This window comes from Leptopilina heterotoma, unplaced genomic scaffold, assembly GCF_015476425.1.
Source record: "Leptopilina heterotoma isolate Lh14 unplaced genomic scaffold, ASM1547642v1 Lhet_305, whole genome shotgun sequence".
Classification (NCBI taxonomy): Eukaryota; Metazoa; Arthropoda; class Insecta; order Hymenoptera; family Figitidae; genus Leptopilina; species Leptopilina heterotoma.
In genome coordinates, this window is record NW_025111009.1 from 421613 (window position 1) to 443561 (window position 21949).

At 20.7% G+C, this 21949-nt stretch overlaps 2 protein-coding genes across 4 annotated transcripts in view; one reads left to right on the forward strand and one right to left on the reverse strand.

The window, feature by feature from the left end:
* LOC122504572 (putative Dol-P-Glc:Glc(2)Man(9)GlcNAc(2)-PP-Dol alpha-1,2-glucosyltransferase) overlaps positions 1-21949 on the reverse strand; it is a 181922-nt gene that overhangs the window by 147516 nt on the left and 12457 nt on the right. Inside the window, exons 6-7 of one of the 2 annotated variants that reach the window (XR_006301845.1) lie at positions 17589-17679; positions 17278-17321 (exon numbers count right to left, since the gene is read on the reverse strand). The gene's annotated coding sequence lies outside the window, so the exon portion shown is untranslated. The remainder of the gene's footprint in view (positions 1-17277; positions 17322-17588; positions 17680-21949) is intronic. The other variant, XR_006301844.1, reaches the window with a different exon arrangement.
* Positions 1-21949, forward strand: part of LOC122504575 (galactosylgalactosylxylosylprotein 3-beta-glucuronosyltransferase P) — a 47356-nt gene that overhangs the window by 23024 nt on the left and 2383 nt on the right. The window contains exons 3-5 of one of the 2 annotated variants that reach the window (XM_043615740.1): positions 12148-12362; positions 19507-19861; positions 21258-21415. In XM_043615740.1, coding sequence (XP_043471675.1) covers positions 12150-12362; positions 19507-19861; positions 21258-21415 — 726 coding nt within the window. In that variant the 5' untranslated portion in view covers positions 12148-12149. The remainder of the gene's footprint in view (positions 1-12147; positions 12363-19506; positions 19862-21257; positions 21416-21949) is intronic. The other variant, XM_043615741.1, reaches the window with a different exon arrangement.

Genomic DNA, 21949 nt, shown 5'->3' on the forward strand with positions numbered 1-21949 from the left:
TTTGCAAATATATTAAAAACCATCTAAAAGGAATATGCAGCAATGATTGTGCAATACAAATAGACTCGAAATCAAGGTAAACACTAATTATTTAAATAAACATGGCATATATCTGGAATATTGAACTTGCGGAAAATATTTGAAAACATCATTTTTACCTCACAATTTTATTAGAAAATAAATTTTATTCATACCACCACGCTGCTTTCATTAAAATAATTTCCAATAATAATTAAATTTTAACATTATAATTAATAATTAAGAAACTTTCTATTATAGAAAAAAGTAAAAAAAAATTGTGAATATTCAAATGAATTAAGTAGTTTTACAATAAAAGTATCATTAAACAATTGCAGACTGCAACAAAAATTAAAAAAGTAAATTTTAATTTTGAATCTTTATAAATTATTTTCAATTATTTATGACCCAATTATTATAATGCTAGAAAAATTCAAAATTAAAAAAAATTTATTTATTATCTAGTTAACTATTATTATTTATTGTCAAAAGTTTTAATAAAATTCTTCGCAAGAATTAAATTATTTTCATAAATAATAAAATTCGTATCAGGAATTATATTATTTTGAATACAATTTTTTTTTTATTTTTTATAAAATTCTTCGAAAGAATTCAATTATTTTCAAAACAATTTGTGTTTAAATTTTAATAAAATTCTTCAATTGAATTCAATTCTTTTCAGAAAATTTAATAATATTTAGATCTAGATTTCAATTATTTTTCAAGAATCTAAAAAAAATTTCTTCGAAATAATTCAATTTTTTTTTTTAAATTCTAATAAAATCCTTCGCAAGAATTCAATTATTTTGAAAAGTAATACATTTTTTTACAGAAATTCAATTATTTTCAATACAATTTTAACAAAATTCTTCGCAAGAATAAATTTATTTTTAAATTTTAATAAAATTTCACCAAACAATTCAATTATTTTTAAAAATTGTATTAAAATCTTCGAAACAATTCAATTATTTTCAAGAATTTTTCATCATATTCAAATCACATTCTTTGCAAGAATTCAATTATTTCTTGAAATATTAAAATTTCTCGCAGAATTTAAATTATTTTCCAAAATTCTAATAAATTTCTTGCTTTTTGGAAACAATTGAATTTTTTCAAAAATTCTAATACGATTCTTTGCAAAAATTCAATTATTTTCATAAACAAATGAAAATCTTCGCAAAAATTCAATTATTTTTAAAAATTTTTATAAAATCTTCGAAGCAATTCAATTATTTTCAAGAATTTTTAATCACATTCTTTGCAAGAATTCAATTATTTCTTGAAATATTAAAATTTCTCGCAGAATTTAAATTATTTTTCAAAATTCTAATAAATTTCTTCCTTTTTGGAAACAATTGAATTTTTTCAAAAATTCTAATACGATTCTTTGCAAAAATTCAATTATTTTCATAAACAAATGAAAATCTTCGCAAAAATTCAATTATTTTAAAAATTTTTTATAAAATCTTCGAAGCAATTCAATTATTTTCAAGAATTTTTAATCACATTCTTTGCAAGAATTCAATTATTTCTTGAAATATTAAAATTTCTCGCAGAATTTAAATTATTTTCCAAAATTCTAATAAATTTCTTGCTTCTTGGAAACAATTGAATTTTTTCAAAAATTCTAATACAATACTTTGCAAGAATTCAATTATTTTCATAAACAATGAAAATCTTTGCAGGAATTCAATTATTAATACAATTTTGATAAACTTTCACAAAACAATTCAATTATTTTTAAAAATTACATTAAAATTCTTCGAAACATTAAATTATTTTCAAGAATTATTTATAAAATTCTTTGAAAAAATTAAATTATTTTCAATACAATTTTATTTTTTCAAATTTTAATGAAATTTTTCCCAAAAATTCAATTATTTTCCAAACTTCTAATAAAATTCTTAGAAATAATTCAATTATTTCAAAACTTTCGATGGAATTGTTTATAAGAATTCAATGATTTTCAATACATTTTTAATTAAATTCTACGAAACAATTCAATTATTTTCAAAAATTTTAATGAATTATCAAGAGAAAATTTGAATTAAAAACAAATATTGAGAAAAGAATTTGAATTTTAATTAAAAAGAACAAATAAATGATTTTCCTTTATTTCAAAGTTTAAAAGTATGGGAAAATTACAAAAATTTTACAAATAATTAACGAATCTCCCAATGGGCAAAATTTTCCTCTTTTCAAAAAAAAAAAAAAAAAAAAAATGACAAATTAAAAAAAAATGATATTATCCACCGAGATTGAAATACAACACAGAAATGATGAGTATACAAAAATATTGATGAATGTAGAAGGAGCAAAAAAAAAGGAATGATAGATAAAATATTGAATAGTCGTTTTTACTCATGAAAAAATAGAGTGAGAGCCTTTGAGTTCAATTTGAACGTGCTTTCCAACAAATAAAATGAATATCAAACCATCCTTGAAAGCTTCAATGGAAAAAAAACACGACATGAAAGTAAGCACCGTTAATTCGGAGAATTCAATTTCACGATACATCGATCCAGTGGCTAAAAACACCCCAAAAATACTAACCGCTACACAGTACTTTTATTGCCAAACGAATTAAACTACGATAAAAATCACGCAAATTCACATAATAAAATCCAATCACACATGTATGCATATAAAAAATCTATACATGGCAAAAAATTTGAGAAAATAATTAAAAATTTTTTTTTTGGCAAATTTTTATTCTTATAAATACTCTACAGTTTTTAATCCGAAAAAAAGCTCCGTCGCATTTCAACTATAAAAACAAAAATCAAATATTTAATTCCTTTTAGAATCACCATTTAATTGACTTAAATAAGAATTATTTGATTCAAGTAAATATTTAACTGATAATAATCAAGTAATCGGTAATTTGAATAAAAAATTTTTTTTCAGTGTAATAAATTTCTATATTGTATTGTACATTCGTCTCAAAGCCAAATAAAAATTTATTTGTTACAAATGAATTTTATTTGGTTCAAATAAATTTCATCTGATTCAAATAAAAAGTCTACTACCACTAAAAAAACGTTTATTTGTCCGAAATAAAATTTTTATTTGAAACGAATAAAAAGTTAAACAGGCTGTGAAATAAATATATATACGTTTATTTAACACAAATATATTATACTCGCTTCAAATAAAACAATTCTCTCTCTGTACATTTGGTTTCAATTAAATATTAATTTATACCCAAAGAAAATATTTTTGCATTGAATATTTTTATTTAAAGCAAAAAAATATATTTAGCTCTGCGACAAATATACTATTATTTAAATCAAATAAATTATATCTTGTTTAACTATAAAATTTTTTTGAATACAAAAATTTACCAACTATTCGAAATTAATTACTATTAATTAATTACTAACAATAATTAATGATAAACAATTAAAATAAATTAAAATAAATTAACTATCAATTTTTAAAAAAATTATTTATTGAAACTGTATTTTTTTCTATAGACGTTCACTATTTATTGAAAATTTATTTACAAATATTAAAATTATCACTAAAAATAAAATTTTTTAAACTAATAATTTTCTAACAAACTTTTTTTTTGAATACATTACAATAATTTTGCGATGCTCCTCTTCCATTGGATTTCAAATTGAACACCATTTAGAGCATCAAAATATTGCAAATCAACAATTTGATAAACTCTATGCACCTAGAGAAATGATTTATTTGAATTAAATAAAATTTATTTCAAACAAATAAAAAAGGATATTTGTCACAGAACCAACTAAACTTTTATTTAGCTCAAATAATATTTTTTATTTGAATTAATATATTTCGTTTAAATATCCATTTTTATTTAAATGAAAAAAATTTTATATTTTCTTTAAATATATTTTATATTTAGAACAAATAAAAAACACTTTTCATTTTAATAAATCCTGTAAGCATTCTAAAATATTAAAATTCACTTATAAACTTTTAAATAAATTTAACAATCACAATCACTAATGGAACTTTTAATATTCATTAAAATAAATGTTTATTTTTATAAGAATATTTGTTAAATAAAGTCAGGTTTTTTTATTGTTAGTCATTTTACTTTACTTTTTCACTTCATATGTAAAAGTCCACTGTCACATTTTTCTCACAAAATCTCAAATAAGACACTAAAATGTAAATGAAATCACATACAAATCTGTTACTTTGTACTAATTAAAATTTTCACTTAAAAAGAAAAATTCTGTACTTAAATCAATTAAATTTGTTAACTATTCATGATGAATAAACCTCTTATAATTGTACGCGTTAAACTGTTAAAAGCAAAACATCTTATTGTTTTACTATAGCAATGCAATATGCGCAGGCGTCTACTTATAAGTCAAACAAACATTTATTTGAATCAAATATATTTTTTATTTGCTACAAATATACTATTTCATAAATTGCAAATATATTTCTTTATTTTAGATTAATTAGTGCATTTATTTGAAATAAATATTAGTTTATTTATTTTAAATAAAATATTTATTTGCAACAAATAAATTTTTCTTAAATATACACTTTTAGTTAAAATAAATAACTTTTTTCTCTGGGTGTGGGTCTCAATCTGAGATCATACAAAAAAAAAAAATTGTGTATTTGTTTGGGAATATTTTCAATGCATAAAATTATTCTTTTAAAATAACAATATTGCTATAAAACTTTACGATTGTTTCAAACTACCATTGTCAGAGACATATTGTTTAAAAAATAATATTATTTCACTAAAATTAAAAGTAGGGAAAAAACATGGTAAATAACTACAATTCATAAAGAAATTCTCACTATACACTGAAATTCGAATCGATTGTGTATATTTTATGTTTATGTGCGTGATGTATTCAATCGGAATAATGCACTAGCGTGCAAAATAAGTGCTTATGAGAAACAATGCATTAGAAAATAATATTCTCAATGCATTTCTTTTTTAATTTTCTATTAGGCTTTTTAGAAAAGTTAATTTTCTTAAAGGTTTATTTTTAAAGAAACAAATTTGTTTTGCTATAGTAATTATAGTTAATGTTAATGTTAATTTATTTTTTTTAATAATAATAATGATAATAATAATCACTTATAAATTTTATTTCGAATAAATATTACAGACCCTAATGCAAATATTCATTAAATAGAAAACGATTTATTTATTTAATAATTGGTTATTTCAATCAAATAAATTTTATTTACTGTATTAAATTTGAATTTCGCGCCATTTTAATTCCGTGTATTTCCGCCTGGAGGGCATGAAAACTCTTTCGTAAACGAGATGAAATGAATGATCAACTATTGAGTATAAAGTTCCTTTTCTTGTTTCACGCTGAAGAAAAATTCATTTGATTCAAGTAAACAATAAAATTACTTCCTTATTATTGAATAAATATTTTTTGTATCAAACAATTTTTATTTAAGTCAATTAAATATAATAAATAAATAAAAATTATTTCGTACAAAAAAAAATTTTTTTCAATAATAAAAGAAATAATTGTTTATTTGAATCAAATGAATTTTTTTTCAGTGTGAAACAAGAAAAGGAACTTTATACGCAATAATTGATCGTTCACTTCATCTCGCTTACGAGAGAGTTTTCATGCCCTCTAGGCGGAAATTTACGGAAATATAATGGCGCGAAATTCAAATTTAATACACTAAATGAACTTTATTTGATTGAAATAACCGATTATTAAAAAAATTGCCTTTTATTAAATAAATATTTACTTGAATCTAATAATTTTTACTGAAATCTTTTTTTCTGAAAGAAAAATGATATAAAATATAATAAATATATACATATATACAAATAATTTTTATTTAAGTCAATTAAATGGTATTTGCTTCAAATACTGATATTAACAGTTGAAATAAAATCCATTTTTTTGTAAAATAAAATAAAATTTATTCGATTCAAGTAAATATTTATTTGATTCAAATATATGTGCACAGACCATAGGAATAGACAGAAATGCATAAAATTTCAGATTACAGTGAATCGTGACTCATGATTAATAATTCATGCGATTGTCAAGATTAGAATTAAGAACATAAATTAGAATTCTAAAATTAAGCAAAAAATAATGAAAAATTACATTATGATAAGAATTTTTAAGAACGTTGCATTAAAATTTTTTATGTCTGGAAAGTTTTTAATTTTTGAAAATCACATTTTTAAAAGGACGCGGAAAATATCCTAAATTTAAATTCCAGTGGAGTAAGAGAAATTTTATTGACGCTCGTCCTTTGATCTTGTACAAGGTGAGGAGACAAATTGATTTAGCGTCTGTCGGGTCGACAACTGATTATCCTTTAAAGATGAAGCTCTTTTCAAATTAGTATAGACTAAAGATACAAGTTTAAAGGAAATGTGTCTATATATATTGCGCACGTAAGATTATTAAAAGTTAGTTTACTTAAAAATTTTCTTCTTCTTCTTTTTTCTAATTAGAAATTTTTGCGCTTATCCTCAAACTCCCAATGCTTGTATTATGATTCTTTTGGGTGAAAATTCAGATATTTTTTTATTAAAGAAGCATTTTTGTATTTTTATTTGTCAAAAGGTTAAACAAAAATGTTTAGTATTTTTGGTTAAAGGTTTCTTTAATTAACATAAAAAATTTACGAAGTTTAATTAGTTTTTGTCATAGAAATTTTTATTTTGATATTGTTTCAGGTCTCATTCCAGTGAAAGTATTTAAAAATATTGACTTTACGGACCAAAAATGAAAAATTACGGACCAATTACTGACAAAAATATAAACACTCCGAGTCAATTTACTCAATTCAATTTACTCAAATTACTCAATTTAGTCAATTTACTCCGAGTCATTTTACTTAAAACTATAAATTAAATTTTTCATAACTATAAAACATGAGGACCGAGTGATAAAATCATTATCAATTAAATTATTATTTTCAAGAATTTTTAACTAAAATTCTTCTTTAAATCGAATATTTTTAATAATTTTCGAAAAAATTCTTTGACAATTTTCAAATTCATTTCTTTACAATACTCAATTTTACGAAATTTCAATTATTCGCAAATTCTTCAATTAAATATACATAAAAAAAATAAATACTTTAAATAATATAAAAAAATTCAATTAAACGTTTACAAAAAAATTAATTTCTAAATTCAATTATTATTTCTAAAAATTCACGCTATATTGGTTTTAATATTCAATAATTATTATCTAAAATTTTAACTGAAATTAATTTTTAAATCAATTTTCATTAGAAAATTCTATTCTAGAATACAATTATTTAAATAGAAAAAACAATTTATTGAATAATTGTATGATTCTTAAAATTAAATTCTCATAAAGATTTTTATCAATAAATTTTTAATTAATTCAATTCTTTCGACGAATTTTAATAATATTTTTAAGAATAATTACATTTTTCGAGAAATTTGATTAAAATTGTATTCAAAATAATTGAAATTCTGTTAAAAATTCAATTCTCATAAAGAATTTTATGAATAAATTTTTAAATAGTTGATTTCTTTTGACGAATTTTTTAATAAAAATTTTAACAATAATTATACATTTTTCGACGAAGTTGATTAAAATTGAATTAAAAATAATTGAAATTCTCCAATGAATTTTATTATTTATGAAAATAATTGAATTCCTAAAACGAGTTTTATTATTTACAAAAATAAGTGAATCCCTGTTAAAATTGTATTATTTATGAAAATAATTGAATGATTGCGAAGAAATTTATAAAAAATTTGTAAATAATTGAATTCCTGTGAATTTTTTTTATTTCATGAAAATAATTAAATTAGGTAATCAAGCAATTAAATTGGAATTATATGGAAAAAAATAATTGAATTTTTGTAAAGAATTTTATTAAAATTGTTGAAAATAATTGTATTTCATGGAACAATTGTTTTAAAAATTTTATAGACTAATTTAAATTTTTCTAGAAATATTTTTATTTATGAAAATAATTGAATTTTTGTGGAAATTTTTTTTTTTATTTACGAAAATAATTGAATTTTTGTGAAGAATTTTATTATTTATGTAAATAATTAAAATCCTGCGATTTTAACATTAACATTTTAAATTCCGATTTTATAGCTTAAAAAGTAAAAACCGTGGCTTTTCACATGTTTCATTATTTATTTTTGACGTTTTTATTTATTTTGGTTTTTTTTTTACTTTGGATATTTTTATTTTGAATTTTTTTGTACTTTGGACATTTTCTCTTGGATTTTTCGGTTTGGATTTTTTGGATTGGATTTTTTGTCCTATAAATCAAGGGATTTACGGACCTAGTTCGAGCCCTGGTTATATTTAAAAACATGAGGTTTAAATTAAAAAAATTAGTTTTTGTCATGGGTTAATTTTTATTTATCAAAGATTTCATTTATTTATCAATGGTTTTACTTGTTTATCAAAGGTTCTATGTATTTATCAAAGGTTCAAAGTATGTTAAATTATATTTTACATAAATTATTATTAAAATGATAATACCGATTAGAATGTGTGTGTGTGTGTTTTTTATGAATACGTCAATGCAACGTGTATTTGTCGAGTTGACAAACATGGTATCAGCGAATTTCATGATGGAATGTTGGTTCGCATGCTTCGTCGAATATTTCCGACGCGCATTCAAAGCTCTCTAACGACGTGATTTCAATCCGTATAGTCACGGAAGTAAATTTAACATTACGACTAAGATGATTTACATTTATGTATTTTTATCATCAATACTACTTAATTCTCCTATATCTGTATCTCTATATAATTCTATGCGTGTGTGTGAGTATCAATCTTTTTTCCATTGTTAGTGTTCGTAAAAGTTAAAGCACACACACACGTACAAAATAGTTTCTGAATTTTCTTTTATTCCCTGTGATTTAAATCCATCTGATATTATATGATTGCAATAAAGTGAAACGGTATTCTGAAATTCAGAATTTATTCACCTAATTTTTATGCAATTAGGGAGTAAATCGATTCCAGAACTAATTTTAGGATTTCGATCGTACTCTTAAATTCCTAATGACACTACAATCCTAATTATTATAATCAATTTCAAACTTAATTTTGAAATTTCAATCCTAACCTTAATCCTAATTATAATTCTTTTAATTACAATATCCTATAGTTAGGATTGTATTCTAATCCTAATTTTATGATCACAGCCTTCTTAAAAGTATCAAATTGATATATGTACCAATGTGGATAATTGAATTTGAAGAATTTTATTTTACTTATGAAAATAATTTAATTCTTGTGATGAATATTGTTATTTAATAATTGAACTAGCAGCAATTCGTGCGGCTAACTTCTTATTCACTTTTTTTTAATTAAAATTAGCAATTTTAAAAATAATAGAAAGTAAAAATTTTTTAATTCAAATTCAGGGAAAATTCAAAAATTTTTATTAAAAGTAGGGGAACATAGTCTAGGTCGGCCACCTTTTTGACTTTTGTTTATAACTTTTTTTTAAAAATGAATTTGGACAATTGAAGTATATGGTTGGAAAGTCCTGTTTAATAGGAACATTTTTTCTGTACAAAGTAAATTGACAGGTTTAAAAATGAAAAAGTTATAAAGATTTAAAAAAAAAAAAATTTGTAGTCCAGGTTGGCCATTACAGTCAAGGTCGGCCATGTTTAAAATTCAAAGGGCATTAATCGTTAAAAAATAAAATAACATGTTTGGAGTTACGGAAAATTGATTCTTTATTGTTTACAGTTTGTAACTTAATGAAATAACAAAATAATAACAATAAACAATATAAAAAAATAAATATAAATAAAAAAAAGTTTTGCACTAAAATATTAATAAAATTAAATAAAAATATTAATAAGATGATCAATTATATTATGAGTTATACAGAATTGCAGTTTTTGCAAATGAAGTAGCTCGTCCTCATCTTTGCGCATTTTAAACACATAGTGGCCGACCTTGACAGTAAGTAACATTACCGAATTGTTGTAACCATAAAGAAATACGTTTCGGGATTCGATTTTTTACTTTGTTTTCCTTTCAACCATGAGTCCCACAAATTTTCTGCATACTTGCCTTGACGATTCAATTTGTTTTTTATCTTTTATTAATGGTTTTTCACATTATGCACAAAACTTTTTTTGAGCTTTTTTTGTACCGACGTCACAGAAAACACAATTTTCGATTTTCCGAAAATGTAATTGAACAAAAAGTTAGGTTTCACTAAGACAAGCTTCGACAAAAATGCGCGTAGGTGGCGCTAGTGAACTTGACAAAAAAACGCGAGTGGCCTACCTAGACAGTAGGCCAACCTTGACTACATTCCCCTACTGAAAAAAAATAAATTTTTAGAATTCATAAGAAAATTTTGAATTTTTGTGTCTTTTTTGTTTGATTCATAAACTATAAAATTACCACGAATTCTAATACAAAACATTCGAATCTTTCAATTTTTAACTATAATTTATTTTTTAATAACTTAATTCTTGAAGAGAGCAATTATAAAATTATTTACTTAAAAATTATTTAATGAATAATTTTACTTAAATATTTCAAAATTAATTGAATTTTCAAAGAGTTGCATTTACAATTTTCAAAAATAAATAAACTTCATAAACGGTTTCAAATTGTAACTTTATAAAATTTCAATTTTGAATGAATTTAATAAGAAATTTTAAAGAACTTAAATTTTTAATTTTTTAAAAAAATTTTTTTTTTCTTTTTTTTTCTTTTGAAAAATTTAAGTTCTTTAAAATTTCTTATTAAATTCATTCAAAATTGAAACTTTATAAAGTGTCGTGGTATTTTCTAATAAAAATTGATTTGAAAATGAATTTTAGTTTAAATTTTAGATAATAATAGAATATGAAAATAATTTTGAAGAAGTTACAGCAACAATATTCTTATAATATAAAATAATGATTTTAACATTTATAAAAAATGAACTATAAACATAAAACATGAACTATAATATAAAACTATGGAAAAATAATAATAATTAAATATTTAAAATGTTTAAAAAAGAAATTATTGTTTTCGAATAATTTTATAATTAAAGATATTCTTAAATAAATTTAACAGAACATTTTTTACAATAAAATATTTTCCTTTATTTTCTAAAAATTAAAAAATTTTCAGTTTCATTTTCAATTAAATTTCCTAATTGACAAATATAATTTATAAACATTTTTTTCCTTCATTTGTAAAAAATTTTGAATTTTATTAAAACAATTGAAATTAAGAAATAAAATTAATGCAAATTATTTCCTTATGAAAATTGAGAATTTTCTACAAGAATATTAAGAGGCGGGAATATCTAATGTTTATCTTCCCAAAAGAAAAAAATTAGTTTGTAAACAATATTGTTATTGAGAAATAAAAATTATGCATAAAATGGGTATTTAATTCCTATTTCTTAATCATAATTTTTTTATAAAAATTAACAATTTTCTATTTTTTATAAATAAAAAGGCGAAAAATTTGCATAATTTAGATCAGTCAAACGAAATTTGTTATAGAAAAAAGCATATAACAAACAAAATGGGTATATTTTTTATTTGTTAATCAATAATCATAATTTTTTTTTAATTTTCTAACTTGTATATTATTATTTTATTATAAATCTTGAAAAAATACCTGTATATTTTCGATTTGTCAAACAATATTTTTTTAAGAAAAAAAAACAAAAGCATACACAGAAACTAACTTCAAACTGCCGACAGAATGAATGAAAGAATACGGAGATTAATATAGTTAATTTTTAATTAAGTACTAATAAGAAACGAAATTATTTGTATCCTGAAAACTAAACAAAACTCTTACACTTCAATAGTGAGTGTTTAATATTTAATTCTTTTGAAACCAATATCAAATGCTATGCAATTTGAAATACACCGCAATTGAAACAAACAGTGATACTAAAAATGGAAAGAACAATGAATTTAATTTTTAACAAGTTCGAATATAAACGACTCTTTCAACTAAAAATCATAATTTAAACCACTTGCAGTTACTGTTCCCAAAAATTATTACAAATTTTTTGAAACAATTTCCTATAAATATAAGATAAAACCAACCAGAAAAACAATTATTTCCGAATAATATTTTACTGCACCCATTTTTCTTTTTATAAAAAAAAAAATTTCTCTTTTTTATCACAATACAGATATGCAGAGGAAGATGAATCCGTCCATGAAGGTGGGGATGCTGGCTTTGGTCGGAATATGTTTAATATTCTACCAGTACCATCTTTCAATGAGAGTAAGACTAGATCAGGTAACAGGCTTCAATGAAGCTGCTGCCGTCGCCGCCTCTTCACTGGACGATTCATCCAATCTACAAACTGGAGAAGAGTTCGAAGCCAGAATCACAGAGGAAATGGTGATAATTGTAACTTCTTTATTTCCAATTTCAATATTGTGTGTTACGACACGAGAGAGTTTGCTATAGCTAATATCCGAGCGAAAAAAGCTCATCCCGCAACTGTCCCTCTTCGTTTTGTTCGACTTCAATTTAAAACCCATATCTACAACAATACATATATACTACACCACGAGAGGGTGAGAAAAGAAAGAAACTTTTCAATGAAAAAAATAATAAAGTGTTACACGCTCTATTTCAAAATTTTCCAAATAAAGAAAAATATGATTGTTTTATATTTAGAGTAGAATAATTCTCTTTTCTTTTTGTCTCAAAAAAAAGAATATAACACTCAAGTATTCTATTAGATGGAAGTAATTCCGAAAATAGTTTCTAGTTGAAAATTAAGTTTACTACTCTTCGAATCTAAATCTGAATTTTTTGCTTCAGCAATTAATCAAATGTAACTAGTTATTATTAATAAAAAATGAATATAATTATTGACAACAAATAACTAATTATTAATACAGGGTTCGAACTAGATCCGTAAATCCCGTAAAGGTCCGTAAATTTGCTTGAAGTCCGTAAAAGTCAGTTTAAAAAAAAACATCCGGAAAGTCCGTAATTTGTTTAAGAAAGTACGAAACATTCGTAAATTCTACGATATAATTTGGAGAATTTTTGAGAAGTTAGAAATAATTGTAAAAATTCAATTATTTTCAAAGGTATAGTAAAATTCTTCGCAGAAATTCAATTAGGTTCAAAATGTTTTAAAAATTCTCGTCAAAATTTCAATTATTTTTAAAAATAATATTAAAATCTTCTCCAAAATGCAATTATTTTCAAAAATTTTAATAAAATTCTTGGCAAAATTTCAATTATTTACAAAAATTTCAATAAAATTTTCAAAAAGAATTCAATTATTTAAAAAAAATTTTGATAAAATTCTAAGCAAACATTTAATTATTTTTATGAAATAAAACAAATTTCAATTATTTACAAATTTTTTAGAAATTTCTTCGCAATTATTCAATTATTTTCAAGAGTAATAATATTCTTCGCAAAAATTAAATATTGTTTAAAAATAATAAAATTTTTTTTTAGGAATTCAAATTTTCATAAATAATAAAATTCATTGCTGAATTGCAATTATTTTTAATACAATTTTAATCGAATTCCTTGAAAAATGTAATTGTTCTTCAAAATTTTATTAAAATTCGTCAAAAAAATTTTGATAACATTCTAAGCAAGCATTTAATTATTTTCATGAAATAAAAAAAATTTCATAGGAATTCAATTATTTACAAATTTTTTATAAATTTCTTCGCAATCAATCAATTGTTTTCATAAATAATACAAGTTTTACCGGGATTCAATTATTTTGGTAAATAATAAATTCTCTTTAGGAATTCAATTATTTTCATAGAGAATAAAATTCATTGCAGAATTTCAATTATTTTTAATACAATTTTAATCGACTTTCTTGAAAAATGTAATTATTCTTCAAAATTTTATTAAAATTCGTCAAAAGAATTCAATTATTAAAAAATTAGAAGATAACATTTTTTATTAGAATTCAATTTCAAGAAACATTCAATTATTTAATAAATGATTTTTTTGTATTTAAATAATTGAATTCTAGTAGAATTTTCTGATAAAAATTGATTTAAAAATAGATTTCAGTTAAAATTTTAGATTATAATTGAATATTAAAAGCATTAGAGCGTGAATTTTTAGAAATAATTAAAGTTTGAAAAGATTTTAAATTAAAATCTTTGAAAATCTGAATTTATTATATTTTTAACTAATAGTTCTGTAGAATTAATTTTTTTAAGAAAGTGTAATTGCAAATTTTTTTTTTGAAATTATTTGAAGTTTTTATTTTGTAATTTATATATACTTAATTAATGAATTTACGAATGATTGAAATATTGTAAAATTAAATTGTAAGCAAATGAATTTGAAAATTGTCGAAGAACTTTCTCAAAAATTATTAAATATAATGGATTTATTAAAGAATTTTAGTTAAAAACACGAAAAAAAAATTTTATTTTGGAAAAGTTACTTATTATTGCAGAAATTCAATTATTTTTAAGAGTAATAATATTCTTCGTAAAAATTAAATATGGTTCAAAATTAATAAAATTCTTCTTAGGAATTCAATTATTTTCATAAATAATAAAAATCAGCTCACAATTTTAATTATTTTCAATACAATTTTAATCAACTTCCTTGAAAAATGTAATTATTCTTAAAAATATTATTAAAATTTGTCGAAAGAATTGAATTATTTAAAAATTTGTTGTGAAAATTCTTTATGGGATTTGAATTTTAAGAAACATTCATTATTCAATAAATTATTTATTTTTGTATTTAAATAATTAAAAGCAATATAGCGTGAATTTTTAGAAATAATTGAATTTTGAAATTAATTTTTTTGGAAAAGTTTAATTGGATTTTTTTATATTATTTGAAGTTTTTATTTTCTTATATATATTTAATTGAAAAACTTACGAATAATTGAAATTTCGTGAAATTGAATATTGTAAACAAATGGATTTGAAAATTGTCAAAGAACTTTTTTGAAAATTATTAAAAATAATCGATTTAAAAAAGAATTTTAGTTAAAAATTATTCTTGAAAATAATAATTGAATTGATAATGATTTTATTACTCGGTCATCTTTAATTATTATTAAACATGAAGACATCGATCACTCCGAGTCGAAGACTCGGAGTTATCAATATCTTCATGTTTTATAGGAATGAAAAATTTAATTTATAGTTTTAAATAAAATGTACATATGTATATTTCTACTAATAATTAGTATTTTTTACTAATTGCTAATAAATGGGTACTTTCTAAATTTGAATTAGTAAAAATGCTTACTATTTTTAATTAGTAACTAAATTTTTATTTGAATTAGTAAATTTTACTAACAAATTAGTAGAAACTATTATTTATTAGTAAAATTTACTTATTCAAAAGCAAAAACTCTGTCACTAATTCAAATTAGTAAGCATTGTTACCAATTCAAATTTAGAAAGTAATTTTAAATTATTAGAAAGTATTATTACCAATAAAATGACGAAAAATCGTCCACCAAACGATTTAGTAATAATTTTCTTTGCAATTATTGAAATTTTACTAATTATTATAGTAGAATTTAAATTGCAAATTAGTAGACTATTGTTTAATTAAAAGTCTATAAAACAGTTTCACTAATTCATTTAGTGAATCTAGAAAAATTGAAATAGCAATTTGCAAAAGCAAAAAATATCTAAAAAAAAATTAGTAGAATTTTATAAACAATTAGTCATATTTTACTAATCGAAATAGGAAAAGTCTTACATGAAAATTACTAACAATTAGGGAAAGTTAAAAGTAACTAATACGATTGTTAAAAGTCAGTTACTGAATCAACTATTATAGTAAAATTTCTACAAATCAAATAATTATTAATATCTAATTATTAGTTAAATTTCTTCCAAAAATAGTGAAAATTTACAAAATAACTGACTATTTCCGAAGAAAAATTCTTTATGAAAATTTAAAAAACCTTCAGAAGTCATAAAATTTACTCTGTAATTCATAATTTTCAATAAAAAAAATAGTATTACGTTGAAAGAAAGTTTCTAACAAATTTCTATACAAAAATTAACTGCCAGTTGTTAAATAAATAAAAAAAATTAGTTAAAAAAACTGGGTAATAAAAGCTATAAAAAATCGTTATTTCAAGTGTAAATATAATACTATTGGCCTCTTTCATATCAGACTTGATATTTATTATTATTATTATTATTATTATTATTTTAATTCAGAATTCCATAGAGTTGAAATTGGCTGGTACTTGACAAAAAAGTTTTTAACTCGTCAATGCATGAAAAAAGGACTCTATCCAAATTATTATTCTCAACAAAATTAATCAAAAAATTAAAATTATTCCGAATAAAATTAATATCAACAAAATTTCTCTCCGAAAAAAAATTGAATTTCAATTAATTCCCTAGATTCAAACTTATATACCTCTATTGAAAATACGATATTCAAAGGTTTCTTATTCATCTAAAACCATTGCGGTCAAACCACAATCTAATAGATTTATCATCCAATTCACTAAATCTGATTAAATTTCTTTTTAAATGCAATTTATCAAATCCTATTAATATTCTCTAACCAGAGATTCATTTTTTTTCTATCGTAGCAATGATAATAATAAATTGATTGGAAAATCAATTTAGAAAAAATAAGTATTAATGAGTCATGGATATAGATATTTTTCTCCTGTCAATTATAAAACAAAATAAATACTCGATTAATTTATATTATTGTCATTCACTGTAAAGTAATTTTTAATTATTTTCCTTTTCTTTTCCATTATAAAAATTTAATTACTTTTTAATTATAAAATTAACTACAATGCTGCTGAAAGTAGAGAACAATAACTTTAAATTTACCAATTCACTGAGTTTATTGATTGTTACTGAACAATACATCAAATATTGATGTATTGCTTGAAAAATTCAACTCCTGGTTACAAGTTTATTAATTATTTAATATTTTATTTATTACAAATTAAATAACAATTTTTGTGTATGTTTTTAATTTAAAATTTATATGTATGAATTCAACAAAATTCGATACGCTGTAAAATTGATGTTAAAAATATTCATTCAAAACGAAAAATTATTATTTAAATTTTATTTATTTATTTTTTAATTTATTATTTATATTATTTATTATTATTAATTATTATTTATTATATTTGTATTATTATTATATTATTATTTTTGTTGTTAATATTATTATTATTATTCTTACTTTGATTGTTTTATGTATAAGAATTAAAAAAATAATTAATTTAAAATAAATTATTACTATTATTATAATAACTTATTACTAATATTATTATAATTATTAATTATTTAAAACTCACAGTTTGCCTTTGCGGTTTTTCGACACCAACTCCAGGAACACAATCTAAAAATAAAAAATAATTTTTATACTTCTTTTATATTTTTCATTTTTTATAATTCAAATTTATAATAAAGATTTCAAAAAAGAAAGAATAATGGAGTGAAACTGAAGTTCAATCAAAATTAAAATAATTATCGACAATTTTGAAATATTCGGGCCTTTTAGGATACCCTTGTAATTTTACCCAAAAAGTAAAACAATTTTATATATAAAAAAAAAAAAATTGTAGAATTTGTTGCGATATTGCGAAACAATTCGCAAATAATTTACCTAATTAAAAATACTCGTTCTCTCTTCCTTTTAATTTGAAACGCGTAACAATGTACGCATAGGTCAATAGCTGAATTTTAAAAAGCAGGAGCTAAAATGTAAAGGGAAAATTTTGTATTTATTTTCAAATCATTATTGTCGTGATTATAATCTGTACAATTCAAGGTGACACTCTCTATTTGCGCACTTTTGTTTTGATGCATTTCAACTAACTGGGAAATTCATTTAAACTATACTGGGTGTTCCAAAAGTTCACTAATAAAAACAAAAAAACGTATTTTGTATCGAAAATAATGAAAAAGTTATATTAATTTTTTTAGGAATTAGAAGAATTCAAATTAATTTTGTTATAAATTTAAATCAATAAGAAAACTTTATTATAAATTTAAATTAAAAAATGGAAATCAAATTGAGTATTTTTTTTTTTTGTTTACTTCGATAAAATTTAATAAAATTTACTAAAAAATATTTTTCATATATTTACTTTAATACAATTTTATTAACAAAATTTATTAAAAATTTTTTTCATTTATTTACTTTGATAAAATTCTAATTAAATTTACGAATTTAATTTAATTTATTTTTTCATTTATTTTAATAAAATTTTATTAAAAATTTTTTTTATTTATTTAATTTGAGATAAAATGTTATTAATGAAATTTATTTGAAATTTTTTTTTATTTCTTTACCTTGATATAACTTTAATAAAATTTTTGAATTATTTCCAGAATTATTCACAGATATGTCAATAAAGTTTATCGTATTAAAAAATCTGTTACTCTAAAATTTTTAAAATTATTTTAAATTTTAGCTACTAAATTCTAAAATCTAAAATCTAAAAATTAAATATTTATATCCATAACAAAATTATTATTAATTTTTTATTTTTCCATAATATACCAACGTTTCGTATAATTTTACAGTACTTTTATAAATAAAATTTTTATAAATAAATAAATAATAAAAATGTCAAATACATCAAAAGCGATATTTTCAGTTTTTGTTAAAATAAATTCTATTCTGAAATGATTTTCGCATGAATGCGTCAATTTGAATTTCTACACATATTACACGAAACGCTAATATCCAAAGTGGAATCATTCAAATATTTGATGTATTTCAAACCAGTTCAAAATTGATTATATCAGCAACTTTGTAATAAAATCCTAATATTAGTCATTCATAAATAATCATCTTTTTTTTCGAATAATATTTTTCACCGTTACAAAAATAAATTCAATACGAGATAAACAATAACAAAAAAATAATAATTTCTTTTATAAATATGATTTTAATGGTGGTTCCTTAATTTATTATTCTTTATTAGGTTTCACAATAAAATTTATTCATCAAATTGAATGTGTGCCGAAAATAATTAATATCAAATGACAATGAAACTTCTTTGTAGAAAATCAGTTGGATTTATATTATTAATTCATTCAGTTCATTATTTATTTATTATAATTCAACAAAGGGACTTTGTCTTTGGATTATTTCGTAACTACAAAATATTAATCACTTTGTACGAGCAGGCTTTAAGTCCTTACATTTTGAAATAAATAATAAACATAATAATAAATATAAGAATTAAAAAGAAAATATTAATTTTATTAGTAAAATAATAAATATTAGCAATAGATTTTAATATTATTAAAGTAAAAAATATTAATATTATTAATTAATAATGTTAATAATTATTAAAATTCAATATTCATAAATAATAATAATAATATTAATTAATTGATAAAAAAATATTATTAAGTATTAATATTGTTAATAAACCACTAAATATGAATTTAATTAATTAATAAATAAATTAAAAAGCTGTCAATATTATTGTAATTACTATTAATACTATTATAAATAGAATAATTAATAATTTTTATATGTTCAGATAATAAATAAAATATTTTTTCAGATTCGTACAGTAGTAAGTACAGTGCAAAAAAATTATGGCCTCAGTCCTGATTTGGCAAAACAACTAAGACAGGAATTTGTTAATCAGTTATCAATAAGTAAAAATGGCCTCGCTAATCATCAAGAAACAACACCTGTTAAAAATATCAATCAACCTGAGGAATATTTAGACCCACTTTATATTGTAACACCAACTTATCGACGACCTGAACAGATAGCTGAACTCACAAGGCTGTCACATACTTTGATGCTAGTTAAAAATGTCAACTGGTTAGTTATCGAGGATGCAAAAGATGCCACACCACAGGTCACTTCACTACTTAAAAGAACTGGTCTCAACTTTACTCATTTAGTTGGTAAATATCAACATTTTACCTAGCATATTTTTTTGTTTCCCCTTCGCTATAAGCGAAACTTGAATTTCGAAAATTAAATAATTTTCTGTAATTATTTATTGATCGATAATAAATTATTTCTCAACTATTTAATCAATAAAACATTTTAAATAGATTTTTATTTTTTTTATTTTCAATTTTAGTTAAACAATAAATTAATTTCAATTAGTTTTTTAGTTTTTCAATTTTCAACTAATAGTTCATCAATAAAATAATTTTGTTAAATTATTTAATCTATAAAACAAAAACACAATAAAATAATTTCAATAAAATAAATAAAATAATTGAAGGAAAACATTGAAACAATAAAAAAAATTTTTATTATTTTTTAAAATTTAAATTAGAAAGAAAGTAATTACATATTTCTTTCAATTATTTAATCAATAAAATAATTTAAAGAAATTATTGAATCAGTAAAACAATTTCAATAAATTGTTTTTCCAGTTTTCAATTAGCCAATGAATAAAATAATAAATTTCTTTCAATTATTTAAACAATAAAATAATTACTTTCAATTATTTAAACAATAAAATAATTGAGAAAGAAATTATTGAATTAGTAAAACAATTAAAATTAGTCCTTTATTTTTCAATTTTCAATTTTCAATTAGTCAATCAATAAAATAATTACAGTCAATTATTGAATGAATAAATTAATTTCTTTCAATTACGTATTCAAAGAATAAAATAATTTTTTTCAATTATTTAATCAATAAAACAATTTCAATCAGTTTTTTATTTTTTCCATTACCAATTCGTTAATCAATAAAATAATTTCATTCAAATTTTGAATTAATAAAATAAGATCAAGTAATTTTTTATTTTTCCAATTTTCAATTAATCAATAAAATAATTTCATTCATTTATTTTATCTAAGCTAAAAAAATAAATTCAGTAAAAAATAAATATAATTGAAAAATATAAATAATAAAAAGTATACATAATAAAATAATATATATAATAAGAAAATATAAAAAAAAAATATAATAGAAAGAGTAAGCATAATAAAAGAAAAAATAAATAAAAATATAATACGCAATACAAAAAAAATTAACGTAACAAAAATAAAAAAGTGATTATACATTTGGTTTTTAACTGACATCAGCGATAAAATAAAACATCACTAATTTTAATAAAGTAATTAAATTTTCATTACAAAATAGCATGTGCCTTCTTTATAAAAAAAAAAAATATTAAAAATAAATTAGGCTGCAATTCTTTCAATATGAAACATTTTAATGACATTTTTTTATAATTTTGTTTTTTTTCAATTATAGAATATTTTTATTCTTGATGCTGATAATGGAAAAAAATAAAATGAATTTAAGAAATGAAAAATTTTTTTTTTGAAATTTAAGCCCCAATGCCTGATCAGTACAAGCAAAAGAAAGGAGCAAAGCCACGTGGGGTTTCTAATCGAAATCGAGGTCTTCAATGGGTGCGTGCAAACGCAACAAAAGGAATTCTCTATTTTGCTGATGATGATAATACCTACGACATTGCTCTTTTCGATGAGGTGCGTATTAATCAACAAATAAATAGGTATTTAAAAAATTATTTTCTTTTTTTTCTAATTTTATTTTATTTTTCCACATTTCAATATTTTTTCTATATTTTTTTTTTTTACTTTTCTATATTAAAGCAAAACCAAGAGCTTCTCCGTTTTTATGAGAATGTAAAAAAGAATTATTAATAAATTATAAATTAAAGAATTAATTACTTGATTAGACAGAAATTTATTTTTAAAAAATCAAATATTCTTTTGCAGCAAATAAAAAGATTTTGCATAAAAGATACAATATTATCAATGTATAGAAATAAAATTTATTTAGAAACAATAAAATATTTTGCACATTAGAAATAAATTAAAAGTTAAAAAACTATTTTCTTTTCGTTTTGATTTCTTTTTGGTTCGATTCACTTGCAATTAGATTTTTATATCTAATTTTAACAAATTCAACAAAATTTAACATCCAACAAATTTTTTCCGCGCAAATGACATTATTTTGGCAACAAAGTCACAATTTAGACACAATGTAAATAAAATGAA